At 46.2% G+C, this 23,904-nt stretch overlaps 1 protein-coding gene across 2 annotated transcripts in view; it reads left to right on the forward strand.

The window, feature by feature from the left end:
• The first annotated feature begins 5,465 nt into the window (after nt 1-5,465).
• The window catches only part of LOC121579937 (rho GTPase-activating protein 20), a 51,859-nt gene continuing 33,420 nt past the window's right edge, over nt 5,466-23,904 (forward strand). The window contains exons 1-2 of one of the 2 annotated variants that reach the window (XM_041894943.2): nt 5,466-5,768; nt 9,960-10,042. In XM_041894943.2, coding sequence (XP_041750877.2) covers nt 5,694-5,768; nt 9,960-10,042 — 158 coding nt within the window. In that variant the 5' untranslated portion in view covers nt 5,466-5,693. The remainder of the gene's footprint in view (nt 5,769-9,959; nt 10,043-23,904) is intronic. The other variant, XM_041894944.2, reaches the window with a different exon arrangement.

Here is a 23,904-nt window from a genome sequence, read left to right on the forward strand (position 1 = left end):
TGCAAGGAGGAGCAGGAGGAGCACTGCCAGAGCCCTGCAAAATGACCTCCAGCAGGCCACAAATGTGCATGTGTCTGCTCAAACGGTCAGAAACAGACACCTGTGGCCCAACGTCCACAGGTGGGGGTTGTGCTTACAGCCCAACACCGTGCAGGACGTTTGGCATTTGCCAGAGAACACCAAGATTGGCAAATTCGCCACTGGCGCCCTGTGCTCTTCACAGATGAAAGCAGGTTCACACTGAGCACATGTGACAGACGTGACAGAGTCTGGAGACGCCGTGGAGAACGTTCTGCTGCCTGCAACATCCTCCAGCATGACCGGTTTGGCGGTGGGTCAGTCATGGTGTGGGGTGGCATTTCTTTGGGGGGTCGCACAGCCCTCCATGTGCTCGCCAGAGGTAGCCTGACTGCCATTAGGTACCGAGATGAGATCCTCAGACCCCTTGTGAGACCAAATGCTGGTGCGGTTGGCCCTGGGTTCCTCCTAATGCACGACAATGCTAGACCTCATGTGGCTGGAGTGTGTCAGCAGTTCCTGCAAGAGGAAGGCATTGATGCTATGGACTGGCCCGCCCATTCCCCAGACCTGAATCCAATTGAGCACATCTGGGACATCATGTCTCGCTCCATCCACCAACGCCACGTTGCACCACAGACTGTCCAGGAGTTGGCGGATGCTTTAGTCCAGGTCTGGGAGGAGATCCCTCAGGAGACCATCCGCCACCTTATCAGGAGCATGCCCAGGCGTTGTAGGGAGGTCATACAGGCACATGGAGGCCACACACACTACTGAGCCTCATTTTGACTTGTTTTAAGGGCATTACATCAAAGTTGGATCAGCCTGTAGTGTGGTTTTCCACTTTAATTTTGAGGGTGACTCCAAATCCAGACCTCCATGGGTTGATACATTTGATTTCCATTGATAATTTTTGTGTGATTTTGTTGTCAGCACATTCAACTATGTAAAGAAAAAAGTATTTAATAAGATTATGTCATTCATTCAGATCTAGGATGTGTTATTTTAGTGTTCCCTTTATTTTTTTGAGCAGTGTATATATGGTCATAGATACCTTAGAAAAAAGGTAGGGGTGTGGATCAGAAAACCAGTCAGAATCTGGTGTGACCACCATCTGCTTCATGCAGCGCAACACATCTCCTTCGCATTGAATTGATCAGGCTATTGATTGTGGCCTGTGGAATGTTGTCTTACTCCTCTTCAATGGCTGTGCGAAGTTGCTGGATATTGGCGGGAACTGGTACACGCTGTCGTACATGTCAATCCAGAGCATACCAAACGTGCTCAATGGGTGACTTCTGGTGAGTATGCAGGCCATGGAAGAACTGGGACATTTTCAACTTCCAGAAATTGCGACATGGGGCTGTGCATTATCATGCTGAAACATGAGGTGATGGCGGCGGATGAATGACATGACAATGGGCCTCAGGATTGTGTTCGTTGTCCGTAACTTATGCCTGCTCATACCATAACCCCACCGCCACCATGGGGCACTCTGTTCACAACGTTGACATCAGCAAACCTCTCGCCCACACGACGCCATACTGTCTGCCGTCTGCCCGGTACAGTTGAAACCGGGATTTATCCGTGAAGAGCACACTTCTCCAGCGTGCCAGTGGCCATCGAAGGTGAGCATTTGCCCACTGAAGTCGGTTACAACGCCAAACTGCAGTCAGGTCAAAACCCTGGTGAGGACGACGAGCACGTAGATGAACTTCTCTGAAATGGTTTCTGACAGTTTGTGCAGAAATTCTTCAGTTGTGCAAACCCACAGTTTCATCAGCTGTCCGGGTGGCTGGTCTCAGACGATCCTGCAGGTGAAGAAGCCGGATGTGGAGGTCCTGAGCTGGCGTGGTTGCACATGGTCTGCGGTTGTGAGGCCAGTTGGACGTACTGGCAAATTCTCTAAAACGATGCTGGAGGCAGCTTATGGTAGAGAAATTAACATTCAATTATCTGGCAATTGCTCTGGTGGACATTCCTGCAGTCAGCATGCCAATTGCACGCTCCGTCAAAACTTGAGACATCTGTGGCATTGTGACAAAACTGCACATTCTATGATGAATACCAAGTACTGTATAAACATTCAGAAAATGCATCACATTGTTTTATATGTTCACAATTAGAAAATGGCCCAATTTTCCTAAGAACAACTATATATATTTAAAATCAAGCCGAGAATGCAATCAATGAGCATTATTACTACATATGGGGAAAATGTTGATGTTGATTGACTGAAAAAAAGCAATTATTGTAGCAAAAAGGGAGATATAGTGACTCAGACATTGTGCCTCCACATGTGAATTGAGCATGCAATTGTTGATACCTGACCTGTGCTATTTAGAATATGATGGTGACTGTTAAAAGTGTCCGATCGTCAAACCAGGGCAACCATATTGTGTGCAATTTAAGTTTCAACACCTTAAGTTTGGGGTTCCTCCCTCATATCATAAGGGAAGTATCAAACCACTACCTCTCTTTGCTGTTGTTGGAAGGGTTGTTGGTTGGTTGCTTCAGAGATGCAGGTGGTTGTTTTCCATTATGTACTTCATTAACAATGAACTTCCTATATCACCAATGTACTGTACTTTTGTTTTTCAGGCCTGAGTGTTAGCATTTTTCAAAAATGTGCTAATATACAGTTGAGGTCGGAGGTTTACATACACCTTAGCCAAATACATTTAAACTCAGTTTTTCACAATTCCTGACATTTAATCCTAGTAAAAATTCCCTGTCTTAGGTCAGTTAGGATCACCACTTTATTTTAAGAATGTGAAATGTCATAATAATAGTAGAGAGAATGATTTATTTCAGCTTTTATTTCTTTCATCACATTCCCAGTGGGTCAGAAGTTTACATACACTCAAGTAGTATTTGGTAGCATTGCCTTTAAATTGTTTAACTTGGGTCAAACGTTTCGGGTAGCCTTCCGCAAGCTTCCCACAATAAGTTGGGTGAATTTTGGCCCATTCCTCCTGACAGAGCTGGTGTAACTGAGTCAGGTTTGTAGGCCTCCTTGCTCGCACACGCTTTTTCAGTTCTGCCCACACATTTTCTATAGGATTGAGGTCAGGGCTTGTGATGGCCACTCCAATACATTGACTTTGTTGTCCTTAAGCCATTTTGCCACAACTTTGGAAGTATGCTTGGGGTCATTGTCCATTTGGAAGACCCATTTGCGACCAATCTTTAACTTCCTGACTGATGTCTTGAGATGTTGCTTCAATATATCCACATAATTTTCCTTCCTCATGATGCCATCTATTTTGTGAAGTGCACCAATCTCTCCTGCAGCAACACAGCATGATGCTGCCACCCCCGTGCTTCACGGTTGGGATGGTGTTCTTCGGCTTGCAAGCTATCCCCTTTTTCCTCCAAACATAACAATGGTCATTATGGCCAAACAGTTCTATTTTTGTTTCATCAGACCAGAGGACATTTCTCCAAAAAGTATGATCTTTGTCCCCATGTGCAGTTGCAAACCGTAGTATGGCTTTTTTATGGCGGTTTTGGAACAGTGGCTTCTTCCTTGCTGAGTGGCCTTTCAGGTTATGTCGATATAGGACTCGTTTTACTGTGGATATAGATACTTTTGTACCTGTTTCCTCCAGCATCTTCACAAGGTCCCTTGCTGTTGTTCTGGGATTGATTTGCAATTTCGCACCAAAGTACGTTCACCTCTAGGAGACAGAACGCGTCTCCTTCCTGAGCGGTATGACGGCTGCGTGGTCCCATGGTGTTTATACTTGCGTACTATTGTTTGCACAGATGAACGTGGTACCTTCAGGCGTTTGGAAATTGCTCCCAAGGATGAACCAGACTTGTGGAGGTCTACATTGTTTTTTCTGAGGTCTTGGCTGATTTCTTTTGATTTTCCCATGATGTCAAGCAAAGAGGCACTGAGTTTGAAGGTAGGCCTTGAAATACATCCACAGGTACACCTCCAATTGACTCAAATGATGTCAATTAGCCTATCAGAAGCTTCTAAAGCCATGACATCATTTTCTGTAATTTTTCCAAGCTGTTTAAAGGCACAGTCAACTTAGTGTATGTAAACTTCTGACCCACTGGAATTGTGATACAGTGAATTGTAAGTGAAATAATCTGTCTGTAAACAATTGTTGGAAAAATTACTTGTGTCATGCACAATGTAGATGTCCTTACCGACTTGCCAAAACTATAGTTTGTAAACAATACATTTGTGTAGTGGTTGAAAAACAAGTTTTAATGACTCCAATTTAAGTGTATGTAAACTTCTGACTTCAACTGTATGTCCCTGTCCTTGACTTATTTCTAAACCCATGATGGATTTCTGTTACATGCAAATGTAAAAGTTTGTTTATGAAATGGTTGGCACAATACTTAAAAATATTTTATGGATGCAGAATATCAGGATCAATTTCGGACTATTACTATTACTGTATAAAAATACATTCAGTATGCAACCAACATCAATAGTGTTGGCTCCAGATTGACTCCATAAATTATTATTATTATTATTTTATTTATTTATTTTTTATCCTGCTTCATGCGTACATCTGAGTTATCTTGTTGCAGGTGCGTGGGAACAATGGGATAACTGTATTCAATCAAATATAGGAAGTTCATAGTGCAATTGTCAAATCATTGAATAAATTACTAAATGAAAGCTTCTAAGCTCTGGACCTGTGGATGGAAGGTTAATCCATGAAAATGTCACTGTTCATGTTCGGTAGGAGAAGCAAATTTGTTGTTGTAATTAAATCCATATCAATATTTGCCTGGCTACCCAAACTCCTTGCTCCGGCCAAACATTACGCCACGCCCATGGACGTTAGCTTCTTCTCCGCAATGAGGTGGTTCAATTAATCTCACTCTGGAAAGTTGAGTTTGTTGTTAAAATTGAATTTACTGTTAATTTTGGCTTTGGTGTAAAACTTAAATTGGGAATAAATGATTTGATCCTTTATGGAAAAACCACTGGAATTTCATGTGACCGCATGTGAAGTGTTCCAAAAACACGTTTTCACATTTGAAATTTATATGAAATCATGTGGTTTTTCTGTAAGGGATGCTAAGCTATAGTATCTTTTCTGTATTTCAATGGATGCATTGATGAAGGTCAAAGGTAGGCCTAACTTCAGTACAATCACAAGTTGTTTAGGTGCCAAACAATCTTAATGGACTGTACTAGTGTAACACATTGAGCTGTACCAATTGCATTAGGAACTTGAATTCTCACCAACCTCAGTCGTACCACAGGAAGAGGTTGAGAGCACTGTGCAGCCTCAACTCCCCACAACTCCCTCCTTAGTGCCCCCTGGGTGAAGGCTGGGTAATGAAATGTAACCTGAGAAGGTCCTCCTGACCAACTGTCTGCCCCATCCTCAGTGTGCTGCACACTGGCGACTGTGTGAGGAGACTGGACTGGGATATCCTTATTTAGTCAGTGAGGAGGAAAGAGGGAGGCCCAGCTCAGAAAGCAGTGGGTTTTGGAAAAGGGTGCCTCTCCCAGTACCACTGTAGAGGGCTTTCAGCACAAACAAATTATTTTGTCAAACAAAGTGTGACTATGATTGCTTCTCTGCAAGACTATAAAAACTTGTAAAACTTTACTCTGTAGTGAACGGCAGCATCGAATTGCACCGGGACATTACAGTATGTGACTGCGTTTGTGACCTGCTGGGCTTAAAAAGATGACCCCTCAACAAAGCATTGGCTCCAACTCCAAAGTAAACTGCAATGAGTCAAGGATTCAAGAGAAGGAGAAGGTAAGTTCTTCATACTTCATTTTCTTTCTTTTTCTACAGTAGGTACTGTGCAATCTCAAATCATTGTGTGTGTGTGTGTGTGTGTGTGTGTGTGTGTGTGTGTGTGTGTGTGTGTGTGTGTGTGTGTGTGTGTGTGTGTGTGTGTGTGTGTGTGTGTGTGTGTGTGTGTGTGTGTGTGTGTGTGTGTGTGCATGTGTTAGGATGCAGCTAAATTGTTAAGGTTATTTGTCAAAGAGTAGATTAATGTTTAGAATGTAGATGAATGTTTTGTATTAATTTCGGTAAATCAAGCTGAAAGCTGTATCAGGCTTTTATATAACATATCCTACAACATAGATTTACAGTGCCTTCAGAAAATATTCACACCACTTTACTTTTTCCACATTTTGTTGTATTACAGCCTGAATTTAAAATGGATTAAATTGAGATTTTGTGTCACTGGCCTACACACAATACCCCAAAATGCTTAAGTGGAATTATGTTTTTAGAAATGTTTACAACTGAATTTAAAATTTAAAGCTAAAATGTCTTGAGTCAATAAGTATTCAACCCCTTTGTTACGGCAAGCCTAAATAAGTTCAGGAGTAGAAATTAGCTTAACAAGTCACATAATAAGTTGCATAGACAATGACCCCAAGCATACTTCCAAAGTTGTGGCAAAATGGCTTAAGGACAACAAAGTCAGGGTATTGGAGTGGCCATCACAAAGCCCTGACCTCAATCCTATAGAACATTTGTGGGCAGAACTGAAAAAGCATTTGCGAGCAAGGAGGCCTACAAACCTGACTCAGTTACACCAGCTCTGTCAGGAGGAATGGGCCAAAATTCACCCAACTTATTGTGGGAAGCTTGCGGAAGGCTACCCAAAACGTTTAACCCAATTTAAACAATTTAAAGGCAATGCTACCAAATACTAATTGAGTGTGTGTAAACTTCTGACCCACTGGGAATGTGATGAAAGAAATAAAAGCTGAAATAAATAATTCTCTCTACTATTATTCTGACATTTCACATTCTTAAAATAAAGTGGTGATCATAACTGACCTAAGAAAGGGAATTTTTACTAGGATTTAATGTCAGGAATTGTGAAAAACAGAGTTTAAATGTATTTGGCTAAGGTGTATGTAAACTTCCGACTTCAACTGTATTTTCAAGCAAGGTGGTGGCTACATCATGTTATGGGTATGCTCGTCATCGGCAAGGACTAGGGAGTGTTTTTTAGGATAAAAATAAACTGAATAGAGCTAAGAACAGGCAAAATCCTAGAAGAAAACCTGATTCAGTCTGCTTTCCAACAGACAAGGGGAGACAAATTCACCTTTCAGCAGGACAATAACCTTAAACACAAGGCCAAATATACACTGGAGTTGCTTACCAAGATGACATTGTATGTTCCTGAGTGGCCTAGTTACAGTTTTGACTTAAATCGGCTTGAACATGGCAAGACTTGAAAATGGCTGTCTTGCAAAGATCAACAACCAACTTGACAGAGCTTGAAGAATTTTAAAAATAATAATGGGCAAATATTGTACAATCCAGGTGTGCAAAGCTCTTAGAGACTTACCCAGAAATACTCACAGCTGTAATCACTGCCAACGGTGATTCTAACATGTATTGACTCAGTGGTGTGAATACTTATGTAAATTAGATATTTCTGTATTTCATTTTCAATACATTTGCTAAAATGTCAACAACAAGAAAATCCCTTTGTCGTTATGGAGTATTGTGTGTAGATGGGTGACAACAAATATTAATTAAATCAATTTTGAATTCAGGCTGTAACACAACAAAATGTGGAATAAGTCAAGGGGTGTGAATACTTTATGAAGGCACCATGTCAACAATGGCAGTCTCAATGTATTATCCTCACTTACTTCCTCACTTACATAACGTGTTAATGGACTTGTGTGTGGTCTCTTTTCATCACTGGGCTTCAAAATCCAAGGTTGAGATTGTATACACCATCCTACACAATACTGTATATATACAGTGCATTCAGGCAAATATTCAGACCCCTTCCCTTTTCCCACATTTTGTTACGTTACAGCTTTATTCTAAAATGGATTAAATAAATAAAAAATCCTCATGGATCTACACACAATACCACATAATGACAAAGTGAAAACAGGTTTTTAGATTTTTTTCAAATGTATTAAATATAAAAACAGAAATACCTTATTTACATAAGTATTCAGACCCTTTGCTATGAGACTCGAAATTGAGGTCAGGTGCATCCTGTTTCCATTGATCATCCTTGAGATGTTGATTTGGAAAGGCACACACCTGTCTTTATAAGGTCCCACAGTTGACAGTGCATGTCAGAGTAAAAACGTCAAGCTATGAAGTCGAAGGGATTGTCTGTAGAGCTCTGTGACACGATTGTGTTGAGGCACAGATCTGGGGAAGGGTACACAAAAATGTCTGCAGCATTGAAGGTTCCCAAGAACACAGCGGCCTCCATTCTTAAATGGAAAAAGTTTCGAACCACCAAGACCCTTCCTAGAGCTGGCCGCCCGGCCAAACTGAGCAATCAGAGGAGAAGGGCCATGGTCAGGGAGGTGACCAAGAACCCGATGGTCACTCTGACAGAGCTCCAGAGTTCCTCTGTGGAGATGGGAGAATCTTCCAGAAGGACAACCATCTCTGCAGCACTCCACCAATCAGGCCTTTATGGTAGAGTGGCCAGACGGAAGCCACTCTTCAGTAAAAAGCACATGACAGCCCGCTTGGAGTTTGCCAAAAGGCACCTAAAGACTCTCAGACCATGAGAAACAAGATTCTCTGGTCTGATGAAACCAAGATTGAACTCTTTGGCCTGAATGCCAAGCGTCAAGACTGGCGGAAACCTGGCACCATCCCTACGGTGAAGCATGGTGGTGGCAGCATCATGCTTTGGGGATACTTTTCAGCGGCAGGGACTGGGAGACTAGTCAGGATCGAGGGAAAGATGAACGGAGCAAAGTACAGAGAGATCCTTGATGAAAACCTGCTAGATAAGGTTGTAATGTAACAAAATGTGGAAAAATGTGGTCTGAATACTTTCCGAATGCACTGTATATATATATAAAAGGTTGGCGAAGACACTATGAAATCCCTACACAAACGTTACCCAATGAATTCTTCTATATAACAATTATCGTAGACATATACTTCATGCCGAGCTGGGTAGGAAAGGTTTAAAATGCAGATGGACAGAGGAAATATTGGACTGCTGCTTTAATTTAAGAAAATAAAGAGAAAATGAATAAATCAAACGTAAATGATAGATAGCTATACCATAGAAAATACTTGCACAACACATAACATAATATCTCTCTTGGACCACACAGATTCAATGTTGAGGAGTTTAGTTTCTATTTGAACCTCCCTGCAGCATTGTGTAGCTCTATCCCCATGGGCTAATAATACTGACGGGATGGAGAGGGCTTCCTTCACTCCACAGCTGCCTAGCAGAGGCAGGAAACAGATGCAACTATCCCACATTCTGCTTTCCATCAGTTATGGACAAAACTTGTTATTTATTTATTTATGCAGTGCTACAATGATATTGTATTGTATTTTATGAGATGCAGTAGCCTACATAGATGATGAGAAAAATCAATGACTAACCATGTACAGAGTAGGCCTACAGATATCAATTCCTGGTACTAACAATTTTACAAGAGTTCTACCCAGTGGGCAAAATTGGTTGAAAAGACATCAGGCTTACCGTGACTGCCTGACTGCACTACAAATTACATCAGTATGATGTCTCATGCCAAATTGTGCCTGCTGGTTTGTAGATTTTCTCAATTATAGCCAAGAGAGAATGTAATCTGCAGATCATTTTTCTTTACTTCTCTGCACTGACTGCAAACTGTTGTTCTAAATTACAGTACATGGTCAAATCAAGTCTCTCCTTGGTCAAATTTGATGAAGGTCATTGCAAACCAAGTCATTATGAAACACAACCCAATGACTGTGAAGGTTGGTCATGTGTAATGAAATCATAACAATAATGAATAACAATTAGTAAGTCGCTCTGGATAAGATTACAAAAATGTAAATCTAAACAATCTCTCCTGTTCCATAGGGAATCATCTGTTGTTGTTAACTTGGGTGAACTACCCCTTTACCAAGCCACTTTTGGCTCCATGAATGAATTATCTGTTTATTTCATCCCAGATTGGAAAATGTATGTTTTTCTCACAGAAAATGAGGACAACGCTTCAGCGAAGACACTCTGGCCAATCAGCCATCACAAAGGCATTCAGCAAACCAAAGGGCTACAGCAGGTCAGCCAAATGAACAGTACCACACCATCTGTCTGTCTGCACACTTGTCTTCAGAGTTGTTTTCCCTTTTTACTCCTGCTACACTACATGATCAAAAGTATGTGGACACCTGCTCGTTGAACATCTCATTCCAAAATCATGGGCATTAATATGGAGTTGGTCCCCCCCTTTGCTGCTATAACAGACTCTACTCTTCTGGGAAAGCTTTCCGCTAGATGTTGGAACATTGCTGCGGGGACTTGCTTCCATTCAGCCACAAGAGCATTAGGGAGGTCAGGCACTGATGTTGGGCGATTATGCCTGGCTCGCAGTCGGCGTTCCAATTCATCCCAAAGGTGTTCAATGGGGTAGAGGTCAGGGCTCTGTGCAGGCCACTCATGTTCTTCCACACCGATCTCAACCATTTCTGTATGGACCTCGCTTTGTGCATGAAGGCATTGTCATGCTGAAACAGGAAAGGGCCTTCCCCAAACTGTTGCCACAAAGTTGGAAGCACAGAATCATCTAGAATGTCATTGTATGCTGTAGTGTTAAGATTTCCCTTCACTGGAACTAATGGGCATAGCCCGAACTATGAAAAACAGCCCCAGACCATTATTCCTCCTCCACCAAACTTTACAGTTGGCACTATGCATTGGGGCAGGTAGCGTTCTCCTGGCATCCGTCAAACCCAGATCCGTCCTTCAGATGGTGAAGCGTGATTCATCACTCCAGAGAACGAGTTTCTACTGCTCCAGAGCCCTGTGGCGGTGAGCTTTACACCACTCTAGCCGACGATTGGCATTGCACATGGTGATCTTAGGCTTGTGTGCGGCTGCTCGGCCATGGAAACCCATTTCATGAAGCTCCCGATGAACAGTTCTTGTGCTGACATTTCTTCCAGAGGCAGTTTGGAACTCGGTAGGGAGTGTTGCAACCGAGGACAGACTATTTATACGCACTACGCGCTTCAGCACTCGGCGGTCCCCTTCTATGAGCTTGTGTGGCCAACCACTTCCCGGCTGAGCTGTTGCTGCTTGTAGATGTTTCCACTTCACAATAACAGCACTTACAGTTGACCGGGGAAGCTCTAACAGGGCAGAAATTTGACGAACTGACTTGTTGGACAGGTGGCATCCTATGACGGTGCCATGTTGAAAGTCACTGAGCTCTTCAGTAAGGCCATTTTACTGCTAATGTTTGTCTATGGAGATTGCATGTCTGTGTGCTCGATTTTATACACCTATCAGCAACGGGTGTGACTGAAATAGCCAAATTCACTCATTTGAAGGGGTGTCCACATACTTTTGTATATATAGTGTATTTGTTTTCACAGCTCCATTTGTCTCATGTCAGTGACTGCTTGTGTTTACTCACTGTTCAGCCATAATAACTGTCTCATCTGACAGGAACGTTTACATTTTTCCAGCCATTGTAATTGTTCAGTGATACAATATTTGTATTGCTGTCAGCATTGCACAGGCCCTGTTGCTGCAATTACCATGAAAGCAAACTAGAAGCAGACTTGTGATAGGCTTATGTTGTCATGAGTTATTGAACGACATCATGCCATACTGGATATGATATGGTACAGTATGTTTTATCAGTATACAGCGTAAGAATGCATATGCTCCATTTGACCATAGCCACAGGAAGTAGGAGTGCTGTGGGTGCTGCAGTACCCCCTAAAACATAAAATAATTATTTATTTATTTGTATAATATTTTCCCAAAAGTAGTGCACTGGGCCTTCACTAGTCCTGTATTACCGGACCGATATAGCCGTCTGTAGCACTGGCAAACATTTTTCCAAATCCCCCCAAACTACTTCCTGCGGCTATGCATACGACCTATGGATGTCGTTTTCGATTCTCCAATGATGTTTGTAATGCTCTTGAGCTGTGGAGTGGCTAACATTTTGTTTTCATGTTTGACCCTCCTCTCTTCTCCAAGCCCTGCTCTACCTCACTGTCTCAGTGACGCATAACGCACACGGCACTCCACAGTCCCAAGGTCTTTACCGCTGCCATCTGCAAAGAATTCCTGCCTTTATTTGGTCTCAGAGCTGCTCTATCATGGTAACGGCAGCTAAATAGCGAGGAGTAACAAAAACAACCCCTGTGAAATACGGCCTGTGGGGCTCTTGCCATCTCGGATTAGCTCCTACAAAAAATGAAGATAGTTTAGTGTCTATCTACCTTTTGGTTGGCTTGGTTTACAAAAGATCACTATTATTATTAATTGACACTTCATTCTGTAGACATCTGGATTCCCTCACTGTGCCCTTTTTTGTCTCATAGTCATGAACAATTGAAGAACTGTTTTAAGGCAGACAATCAGCACTGTAGTACATGCTTCTGTATTTGCAGCAACAATCATAGTGATTTCAACATTGATACTAACTCAATAATTGTCATTTGACACCTTTGTGTACACTACAGTTCAAAAGTTTGGGGTCATTTAGAAATGTCCTTGTTTTCGAAAGAAAATCAATTTTTTTGTCCATTAAAATAACATCAAATTGATCAGAAATACAGTGTAGACATTGTTAATGTTGTAAATGGCTATTGTAGCTGGAAACGGCTGATTTTTATGGAATATCTACATAGGCGTAAAGAGGCCCTATATCAGCAACCATCAGTCCTGTGTTCCAATGGCATGTTGTGTTTGCTAATCCAAGTTTATCATTTTAAAAGGCTAATTGATCATTAGAAAACCCTTTTGCAATTATGTTAGCACAGCTGAAAAGTTTTGTGCTGATTAAAGAAGCAATAAAACTGGTCTTCTTGAGACCAGTTGAGTATCTGGAGCATCAGCAATTGTGGGTTCGATTACAGGCTCAAAATGGCCAGAAACAAATAACTTTTTATGAAACTCATCAGTCTATTCTTGTTCTGAGAAATGAAGGCTATTCTATGCGAGAAATTGCCAAGAAACTGAAGATCTCGTACAACGCTGTGTACTACTCCCTTCACAGAACAGCGCAAACTGGCTCTAACCAGAATAGAAAGAGGAGTGGGAGGCCCCGGTGAACAACCGAGCAAGAGGACAAATACATTAGAGTGTCTAGTTTGAAAAACAGATGCCTCACAGGTCCTCAACTGGCAGCTTCATTAAATAGTACCCGCAAAACACCAGTCTCAACGTCAACAGTGAAGAGGCGACTCCGGGATGCTGACCTTCTAGGCAGAGTTACAAAGAAAAAGCCATATCTCAGACTGGCCAACAAAAATAAAAGATTAAAGATGGGCAGTCTGAGATATGTATTTTTCTTTGTGACTCTGCCTAGAAGGTCAGCATCCCGGAGTCGCCTCTTCACTGTTGATGTTGAGACTGGTGTTTTGCGGGTACTATTTAATGAAGCTGCCAGTTGAGGACCTGTGAGTCCTGTTTCTCAAACTAGACACTCTAATGTATTTGTTCTCTTGTTCAGTATGGATAAAAGGCAACATTGTTCTGTCCTCATCATTGACCTGTCAAAGGCTTTCGATACTGTTGATCACACTGCTAATTCAGAGGCTTTTCTCAATTGGCCTAGGCTCTATCTGAACTACAGTCTGCCTTCACTGTATTACAGAAAACTTTACTGACCTGAAATTAGTACTGAATGCAGGTAATACTAACTCTATACTAACGCGTATAGAAATAAGTGATGATTTACGCATTCTGTATGTACTTTGGATGGTGTCCATACAGTGCATTCGGAAAGTGTTCAGACCCCTTGACTTTTTCCACATTTTGTTACGTTACAGCCTTATTCTAAAATGGATTAAATAAAAAGTATATATTTTTTGAAATATTACATTTACATAAATATTCAGACCCTTTACTCAGTACTTTGTTGAAGCACCTTTGGCAGCGATTACAGCCTCAAGTCTTCTTGGGTATGACGCTACAATCTTGGCACACCTGTATTTGGGGAGTTTCTCCCATTCTTCTCTGCAGATCTTCTCAAGCTCTGACAGGTTGGATGGGGAGCGTCGCTCCACAGCTATTTTCAGGTCTCTCCAGAAATGTCACTCCTGCATTGTCTTGGCTGTGTACCAAGACAAGGTGAACCTTCGCCCCAGTCTGAGGTCCTGAGCGCTCTGGAGCAGGTTTCATCAAGGATCTCTCTGTACTTTGCTCCGTTCATCTTTCCTTCAAACCTGACTAGTCTCCCAGTCCCTGCCACTGACAAACATCCCCACAGCATGATGCTGCCACCACCATGCTTCAAGGTAAGGATGGTGCCAGGTTTCCTCCAGACGTGACGCTTGGCATTCAGGCCAAAGAGTTGAATCTTGGTTTCATCAGACCAGAGAATCTTGTTTCTCATGGTCTGAGAGACCTTTAGGTGCCTTTTGGCAAACTCCAAGCGGGCTGTCATGTGCCTTTTACTGAGGAGTGGCTTCCGTCTGGCCACTCTACCATAAAGGCCTGATTGGTGGAGTGCTGCATAGATGGTTGTCCTTCTGGAAGATTCTCCAATCTCCAAAGAGGAACTCTGGAGCTCTGTCAGAGTGACCATCGGGTTCTTGGTCACCTCCCTGATTGCTCAATTTGGCCAGGCAGCCAGCTGTAGGAAGAGTTTTTGTGGTTCCAAACTTCTTCCATTTAAGAATGATGGAGGCCAATGTGTTCTTGGGGACCTTCAATGCTGAATAAATATTTTGGTACCCTTCCACAGATGTGCCTTGACACAATCCTTTCTCGGAGCTCTACGGACAATTCCTTCGACCTCATGGCTTGATTTTTGCTCTGTCAACTGTGGGACCTTATATAGACAGGTGTGTGCCTTTCCAAATCATGTCCAATCAATTGAATTTACCAAAGGTGGACTCCAATCAAGTTGTAGAAACATATCAAGGATGATCAATGGAAACAGGATGCACCTGAGCTGAATTTCGAGTCTCATAGCAAAGGGTCTGAATACTTATGTAAATAAGGTATTTCTGTTATTTTTTATACATTTGCAAACATTTCTAAAAACCTGTTTTCACTTTGTCATTATGGGGTTAAATAATGGATTAAATTGATTAAATAAATAAAAATCCTCATCAATCTACACACAATACCCCATAATGACAAAGCAAAAACAGGTTTTTAGAAATGTTTGCATATTTATTAAAAATTAAAAACAGAAATACCTTATTTACATAAGTATTCCGACCCTTTGCTATGAAACTCAATCTTCAAAATGTTCTTAAATGTGATGTTTTGGTGCAATTCAGAAAGCTGATTGAGGAAATTATTACTGATGAATGTGTTTGTTTTTTATGAAGGTGTTTTTCTTTATTTCTGCTTGTATTTTGGATTGATATGTTGATGTGTGTATTTTCTGTAATGTGTCATTCAGGGCTCATCTGTAAAACAGACCTTTGTCTCAGTATGACCCCTGTCACGGTTTCGGCCGAGGCTGCTCCTTCTCCTTGTTCGGGCAGGCTTCGGCGGTTGTCGTCTCCAGAGTACTAGCTGCCACCGTTCTATGTTTCTATGTTTGATTGGTTTTGTCTGTTTGTTACACCTGTTCCTTGTTAGTGTTCATTATGCGTCCTATTTAGTTCTCTTGAGTTTGGTCAGGTGTTGTGTGTAATTGTTCGATGTCACGTGTTGTGTTAGTTCGTTGTTCTGTTCTCTCTGTATCGTTTTGTTAGAGAGAGTCCCGCACTTTGTGCGCATTTATTTTTTACTTACCATTGTGCGTAAAGTTCGCCTGTGGCCTGTTGCCGTGGTTGGCTTGTTTCTTGGACTTCACTAAAGACATCTGTTTCGAACCTCTGTGTGTCCTGCGTGTGATTCCACGTTACCTCTACACTCAACCCTGACATAATTACACACCATTACAATGGAATCAGCAGGAGCAACCGCACCCACGGAGATCATCGAGGAGCGCCTTCGTGGACAGGAGGACAGGATTAACCAAATCGGGCACGCTCTGGACAGAGTGATGAACACCCTCCATCGATGGGAGACCAGCGGGGTACCCACACCCCCACCTACCACACCATCACCATCGGTCAGCCCGCCTGTCCAACTTCCGGAACCCAGTGGGATTCGGCTCTCGCTCCCGAGGGCGTACGACGGCACCGCTGCCGGGTGTCAGGGGTTCCCGTTGCAAGTTGAACTCTACCTCGCCACCGTACACCCGGCGCCCTCGGGACACGAGAGCGTTTCCGCCCTCATCTCCTGTCTCACCGGCAAGGCGTTGGAGTGGGCCAACACCGAATGGAGGAGAATAGACGCCGCAACTATCACCTATGCGGAGTTCTCCCGCCGCTTCCGTGCAGTGTTTGACCATCCACCGGAGGGGAAGGCGGCGGGGGAGCGTCTATTCTACCTCCGGCAGGGGATGAGGAGCGCTCAGGAGTTTGCACTGGAGTTCCGGACTCTAGCGGCAGATGCAGGGTGGAATGAGCGGGCTCTCATAGATCACTTCCGCTGCAGCCTCCGGGAGGACGTCCGCAGAGAGTTGGCGTGCAGGGATACCACGCTTTCATTTGACCAATTGGTTGACATGGCCATTCGGCTGGACACCCTGCTCGCCGCCCGCGGGCGTCCCGGGTGGGGGTCACCCATTCCACCCTCCAGCACCTCCGAGCCGAGCCCTATGGAGCTCGGAGGTGCTGGCGCTAGAGAACGGAGGAGAAGGAGCCCAAGGGGGGCCGTCCCCTGCACCAACTGTGGCCGTGGAGGGCACACCGCGGCTAGGTGCTGGGGAGGGTCTCCTGGTGGAAGAGAAGGCAGGCCACACATTGGGGAGTCCTCCCAGGTGAGTAGGCGCCCCACTTACCCAGAGCTTTCTGTCGTACACATAACCATACCTGTTTGTTTTCCACAGGTTGCACCTCGTTCCCAGCATAAGGCGCTAGTAGATTCAGGCGCAGCTGGGAATTTTGTAGCTCGCAAATTCTGTGTAGAGTTAGGGATCCCTCTCCTTCCGGTAAATAATCCTTTCCCTGTACATGCCCTAGATAGCCGTCCGTTAGGATCCGGGTTGATTAGGGAGGTCACAGTGCCACTTAGGATGGAGACGCAGGGGGGTCATGAGGAGACGATTCAGCTCTATCTGATCGACTCTCCTGCATATCCGGTGGTGCTGGGGCTTCCCTGGTTGATTACACATGATCCTACTATTTCGTGGCGAGAGAGGGCTCTTAAGGGGTGGTCTGCCCAGTGTGAGGGGCTATGTCTGGGTGTTTCCGTAAGGGCGACCTCGGTGGAGAGTCCGAACCAAATGCCCGCACTGCACATCCCCCAGTATGAGGATTTGGCACTCGTGTTTAGCAAGACGAGAGCGGCGCGGTTGCCGCCTCATAGACAGGGGGATTGTGCGATAGACCTCCAGGCAGGAGCTGCGCTCCCGCGGAGCCATGTGTATCCTTTGTCACAAGAGGAGAAGAGGGCGATGGAGACATACATTGCCGAGTCTCTGAGACAGGGATACATACGGCCCTCCACTTCACCCGCGTCCTCAAGCTTCTTTTTTGTGAAGAAAAAGGATGGAGGTTTGCGCCTGTGTATTGATTACCGCGGTCTCAATCAGATTACTGTGAAATATAGTTATCCACTCCCTCTGATTGCGACTATGACGGAGTCATTACACGGGGCACGGTTCTTCACAAAATTGGACCTCAGGAGCGCATATAACTTGGTGCGCATTAGAGAGAGGCGATGAATGGAAGACAGCATTTAGTACTACCTCCGGTCATTACGAGTATCTCGTCATGCCATACGGGTTAATGAATGCTCCATCAGTCTTCCAATCCTTTGTAGATGAGATTTTCCGGGACATGCAGGGGCAGGGAGTAGTCGTGTACATAGACGATATTCTGGTGTACAGTTCTACCCGAGCCGAGCATGTAGCCCTGGTGCGCCGAGTATTGAGGAGGCTGTTGGAGCATGACCTGTATGTCAAGGCAGAGAAATGTCTGTTCTTCCAGGAGTCTGTCTCCTTTTTGGGTTATCAGTTGTCTGCGTCAGGGGTGAAGATGGAGGTTGACCGTGTGTCAGCCGTGCGTAATTGGCAAACCCCAACCACGGTTAAAGAGGTGCAGCAGTTCTTGGGTTTTGCGAATTACTACCGGAGGTTTATACGGGGTTTCGGACAGGTGGCAGCTCCCATAACGTCCCTTCTGAAGGGGGGTCCGGTGCGCTTGCGGTGGTCAGCTGAGGCGGACGGGGCTTTTGGGAGACTGAAGGACCTGTTTACCTCGGCTCCGGTGCTGGCGCACCCGGATCCCGCTTTACCATTCCAAGTGGAGGTGGACGCGTCTGAAGCCGGTATCGGGGCCGTTCTCTCACAACGGTCCGGCACACCACCTAAGCTCCGCCCCTGTGCTTTTTATTTGAAAAAGCTCAGTCCGGCGGAGCGTAATTATGACGTAGGGGACAGGGAGCTGTTAGCCGTGGTACAAGCCCTAAAGGTGTGGAGGCATTGGCTTGAGGGGGCTCAACACCCTTTTCTCATTTTGACTGACCACCGTAACCTGGAATACATTCGGGCAGCTAGGAGACTGAATCCTCGCCAGGCTCGGTGGACTATGTTTCTAGCCCGGTTCGTGTTTAAGATCACTTACATCCCTGGGTCCCAGAACGGGAAGGCAGATGCCCTGTCACGGCGGTATGACACGGAGGAGAGGTCCGTTGAGCCCACTCCCATACTACCTAAGTCTTGTCTGGTTGCACCGGTGGTATGGGAGGTCGATACAGAGATCGAGCGGGCGTTACGCACCGACCCTAGCCCTCCACAGTGTCCAGTGGGTCGGACGTACGTCCCGCTCGAGGTCCGGGATCGACTCATTTATTGGGCTCACACGTCACCCTCCTCTGGGCATCCAGGTATTGGCCGGACAGTACACTGCCTTAGCACAAAGTACTGGTGGCCAACGTTAGCCAGGGATGTGAGGATTTATGTCTCCTCCTGCTCGGTGTGTGCCCAGTGTAAGGCGCCCAGATACTTGCCCAGGGGTAAGTTACAACCCCTGCCCGTTCCACAACGACCCTGGTCTCACCTCTCGGTGGATTTTGTTACAGACCTTCCCCCCTCACAGGGGAATACCACCATCCTGGTCGTTGTGGATCGGTTCTCGAAGGCCTGTCGTCTCCTTCCCATGCCAGGTCTTCCTACTGCCCTACAGACCGCTGAGGCTCTATTTACCCACGTCTTCCGGCATTACGGGGTACCCGAGGATATAGTGTCTGATCGAGGCCCCCAGTTTACCTCCAGAGTCTGGAGAGCATTTATGGAACGGTTGGGGGTTTCGGTGAGCCTTACCTCGGGTTACCACCCGGAGAGTAATGGGCAGGTCGAACGTGTCAACCAGGATGTGGGTAGGTTTCTGAGGTCGTATTGCCAGGGCCGGCCGGAGGAGTGGGCGAGATATGTTCCCTGGGCCGAGATGGCACAGAACTCTCTCCGCCACTCCTCCACTAAACTAACCCCTTTCCAGTGTGTGTTAGGGTACCAGCCGGTTCTGGCACCTTGGCATGAGAGCCAGATCGAGGCCCCTGCGGTGGATGAGTGGGTGCGGCGCTCGGAGGAGACGTGGAACGCTGCACATCCATCTGCAGCGAGCCATCCGTCGACATAAGACGAGCGCCGATCTCCACCGCAGTGAGGGGCCAGTGTACGCACCTGGAGATCGAGTCTGGCTCTCGACCAGAAACCTGCCCCTCCGCCTGCCCTGCCGGAAGCTGGATCGGCGGTTTGTGGGGCCTTTTAAAGTCCTGAGGAGATTGAACGAGGTGTGTTACAGGTTACAACTGCCCATTGATTACAAGAATATTAACCCCTCGTTCCATGTGTCTCTCCTCAGGCCGGTGGTAGCTGGTCCACTCCAGGACTATGAGATAGAAGAGACTCCTCCGCCCCCGTTGGACATCGAGGGGGCTCCGGCGTACACTGTTTGGTCCATCCTAGATTCGAGACGCCGGATGGGGGGTCTCCAATATCTCGTGGAGTGGGAGGGGTACGGCCCGGAGGAGCGGTGCTGGGTGCCGAGGAGGGACATCCTAGACCCGTCTCTTCTGACCGAGTTCCATCGTGGTCATCCAACGCGCCCTGCTCCGCGTCTTCCTGGTCGTCCCCGAGGCCGGGGTCAGCGCGTCAAGGGGGGGGGGGTACTGTCACGGTTTCGGCCGAGACTGCTCCTTCTCCTTGTTCGGGCAGGCTTCGGCGGTCGTCGTCTCCGGAGTACTAGCTGCCACCGTTCTATGTTTCTATGTTTGATTGGTTTTGTCTGTTTGTTACACCTGTTCCTTGTTAGTGTTCATTATGCATCCTATTTAGTTCTCTTGAGTTTGGTCAGGTGTTGTGTGTAATTGTTCGATGTCACGTGTTGTGTTAGTTCGTTGTTCTGTTCTCTCTGTATCGTCTTGTTAGAGAGAGTCCCGCACTTTGTGCGCATTTGTTTTGTACTTACCATTGTGCGTAAAGTTCGCCTGTGGCCTGTTGCCGTGGTTGGCTTGTTTCTTGGACTTCACTAAAGACATCGGTTTCGAACCTCTGTGTGTCCTGCGTGTGATTCCACGTTACCTCTACGCTCAACCCTGACAACCCCCTGATAAAATATAGGTTCAATAAAAAAATTTTGAAATCAGGAATGAGCAGGGGCAGTTATACCATAAGGACGGACTCCTTATTCATGTCTTCATTACATGTAGTGCACATGTGACAAACTCATTCCACGGAGGGCCGAGTGTCTGCGTGTTTTTGCTCCTCCCTTGTACTTGATTTATGAATTAAGGTCACTAATTAGTAAAGAACTCCCCTCATCTGGTGCTCTAGGTCTTAATTGAAAGAAAAACCTATGGTCACAACCATAAACTGTCAACTCCAGCTGCCTGATAGATTATGATAGAATATGAATTTTGGTTAAAATACTATATGTTACATTTAATTAGGTTTTAGAGTCATAAAACAACTGAGGAAAAACCTAATTGCTACTATCTATACCACTTGAATGAAGAAGAAAAATTACATTTTTGTCAACTCCGTAAAACATAAACTCTGTCAGATTTTTGTCTAACGTCAACTCCGTCATTGCTGAAAGATCTGATAGAATGGTTATGTTTTTGTTGTGGATTTCCTCATGAATAATTTTACATATTTTACAAATGTTTGTATTGAACTGTCAAGGGCTGATGTGGATGTGGTGTTGGAGTCAGGCGCAGGACACAGAAGCTTAGTCCAACAGACTTTACTTGTCGAACACGACAAATACAAAATAACGGGCCTCAACAAAACGGAGGCGAGCGATTACGCATACAGTGCGTCAATACACAAATACAAGAGATCACGCAAAATACAGTGCGTAAAAACACGAGAGAAAACTCACATCACCAACGGACAAGCGGACAACGACACACAACTACAAACAAAACCAAAGGAAACTTATAGGTGACATAATCAAGACGTGATAAGGAACAGGTGCACTAAACAGACAAAACCAAACAAACATAGATAACATCAAACGGTGGCAGCTAGTACTCTGGGGACGACGAACGCCGAAGCCTGCCCGAACAAGGAGGAGGAGCAGCCTCGGCGGAATTCGTGACAGTACCCCCCCCTTGACGCGCGGCTCCTAGGCACCCAGCACCGTTCCTCCGGACCGTACCCCTCCCACTCCACGAGATATTGTAGACCCCCCATCCGACGTCTCGAATCCACGATGGACCGGACTGAGTACGCCGGAGCCCCCTCGATGTCCAGTGGGGGCGGAGGGGTCTCTCTTATCTCATTCTCCTGGAGTGGACCAGCTACCACCGGCCTGAGGAGAGACACATGGAATGAGCGGTTAATATGATAGTCATTGGGCAATTGCAACCTGTAACACACCTCATTCAATCTCCTCAGGACTTTAAATGGCCCCACAAACCGCCGGCCAAGCTTCCGGCAGGGCAGGCGAAGGGGCAGGTTTCGAGTCGAGAGCCAGACTCGATCTCCAGGGGCGTAGACTGGCCCCTCACTGCGGTGGAGGTCGGCGCTCGCCTTCTGCCTGCGGATGGCCCGCTGCAGATGGACGTGGGCAGCGTTCCACGTCTCCTCCGAGCGCTGAAACCGGCCCTGGCAATAGGATCTCAGAAACCTACCCACATCCTGGTTAACTCTTTCCACCTGCCCATTACTCTCCGGGTGGTAACCCGAGGTAAGGCTAACCGAGACCCCCAAGCGTTCCATGAACGCCCTCCAGACTCTAGAGGTGAACTGGGGACCCCGATCAGACACTATATCCTCGGGAACCCCGTAGTGCCGGAAGACGTGGGTGAACAAAGCCTCAGCTGTCTGTAGGGCAGTAGGGAGACCCGGCATGGGAATGAGACGACAGACCTTAGAGAACCGATCCACAACGACCAGAATAGTGGTATTCCCCTGGGAGGGGGGAAGGTCCGTGACAAAGTCCACCGAGAGGTGAAACCACGGCCGTTGTGGAACGGGCAGGGGTTGTAACTTCCCCCTGGGCAGGTGTCTAGGCGCCTTACACTGAGCGCACACCGAGCAGGAGGAGACATAAACCCTCACGTCCTTAGCCAAAGTTGGCCACCAGTATTTAACACTATGGCAGTGCACTGTCCGGCCAATACCTGGATGTCCAGAGGAGGGTGACGTATGAGCCCAATAAATGAGCCGATCACGGACCTCGAGCGGCACGTACGTCCGACCCACTGGACACTCTGGGAGAGTAGGGTCGGTGCGTAACGCCCGCTCAATCTCCGTATCGACCTCCCATACCACCGGTGCCACCAGACAAGACTCCGGCAGTATGGGCGTGGGCTCAATGGACCTCTCCTCTGTGTCATACCGCCGGGACAGGGCGTCTGCCTTACCATTCTGGGACCCTGGGATGTAAGTGATCGTAAACACAAACCGGGTCAGGAACATGTTCCACCTAGCCTGACGAGGGTTTAATCTCCTAGCTGCCCGGATGAACTCCAGGTTACGATGGTCGGTCAGAATGAGAAAAGGGTGTTGGCCCCTCAAGCCCCTCAAGCCAATGCCTCCACACCTTTAGGGCTTGAACCACGGCTAACAGCTCCCTGTCCCCTACGTCATAATTACGCTCCGCCGGGCTGAGCTTCTTGGAATAAAAGGCGCAAGGACGGAGCTTAGGAGGCGTGCCGGAGCGTTGCGATAGTCCTGCCCCAATATCGGCCTCTGACGCGTCCACCTCTACCTGGAACGCTAAAGTGGGGTCCGGGTGCACCAGCACCGGAGCCGAAGTGAACAGGTCCTTCAGTTTACGAAACGCCCTGTCCGCTTCAGCCGACCACTGCAAATGCACCGGGCCCCCCTTCAGCAGGGACGTAATGGGAGCTGCTACCTGTCCAAAACCCCAGATAAACCTCCGGTAGTAATTGGCAAAACCCCAAAACTGCTGCACCTCTTTAACAGTGGTTGGGGTTTGCCAGTTACGCACGGCTGACACACGGTCAATCTCCATCTTCACCCCTGACGCAGACAACCGATGACCCAAGAAGGAGATGGACTCCTGGAAAAACAGACATTTCTCTGCCTTGACATACAAGTCATGCTCCAACAGCCTACCCAACACTCAGCGTACCAGGGCTACATGCTCGGCACGTGTAGCAGAGTACACTAAGATGTCGTCAATGTACACTACCACTCCCTGCCCATGCAGGTCCCGGAAGATCTCGTCTACAAATGATTGGAAGACTGAAGGAGCATTCATTAACCCGTATGGCATGACAAGATACTCATAATGACCTGAGGTGGTACTAAATGCCGTCTTCCATTCATCTCCCTCCCTAATGCACACCAAGTTATAAGCGCTCCGGAGATCCAGTTTTGTGAAGAAACGCGCTCCGCGTAATGATTCAGTCATACTCGCAATCAGAGGTCGAGGGTAACTGTACTTCCCAGTGATCTGATTGAGACTACGATAA

This window comes from Coregonus clupeaformis, chromosome 13 (assembly GCF_020615455.1).
Source record: "Coregonus clupeaformis isolate EN_2021a chromosome 13, ASM2061545v1, whole genome shotgun sequence".
Classification (NCBI taxonomy): domain Eukaryota; kingdom Metazoa; phylum Chordata; class Actinopteri; order Salmoniformes; family Salmonidae; genus Coregonus; species Coregonus clupeaformis.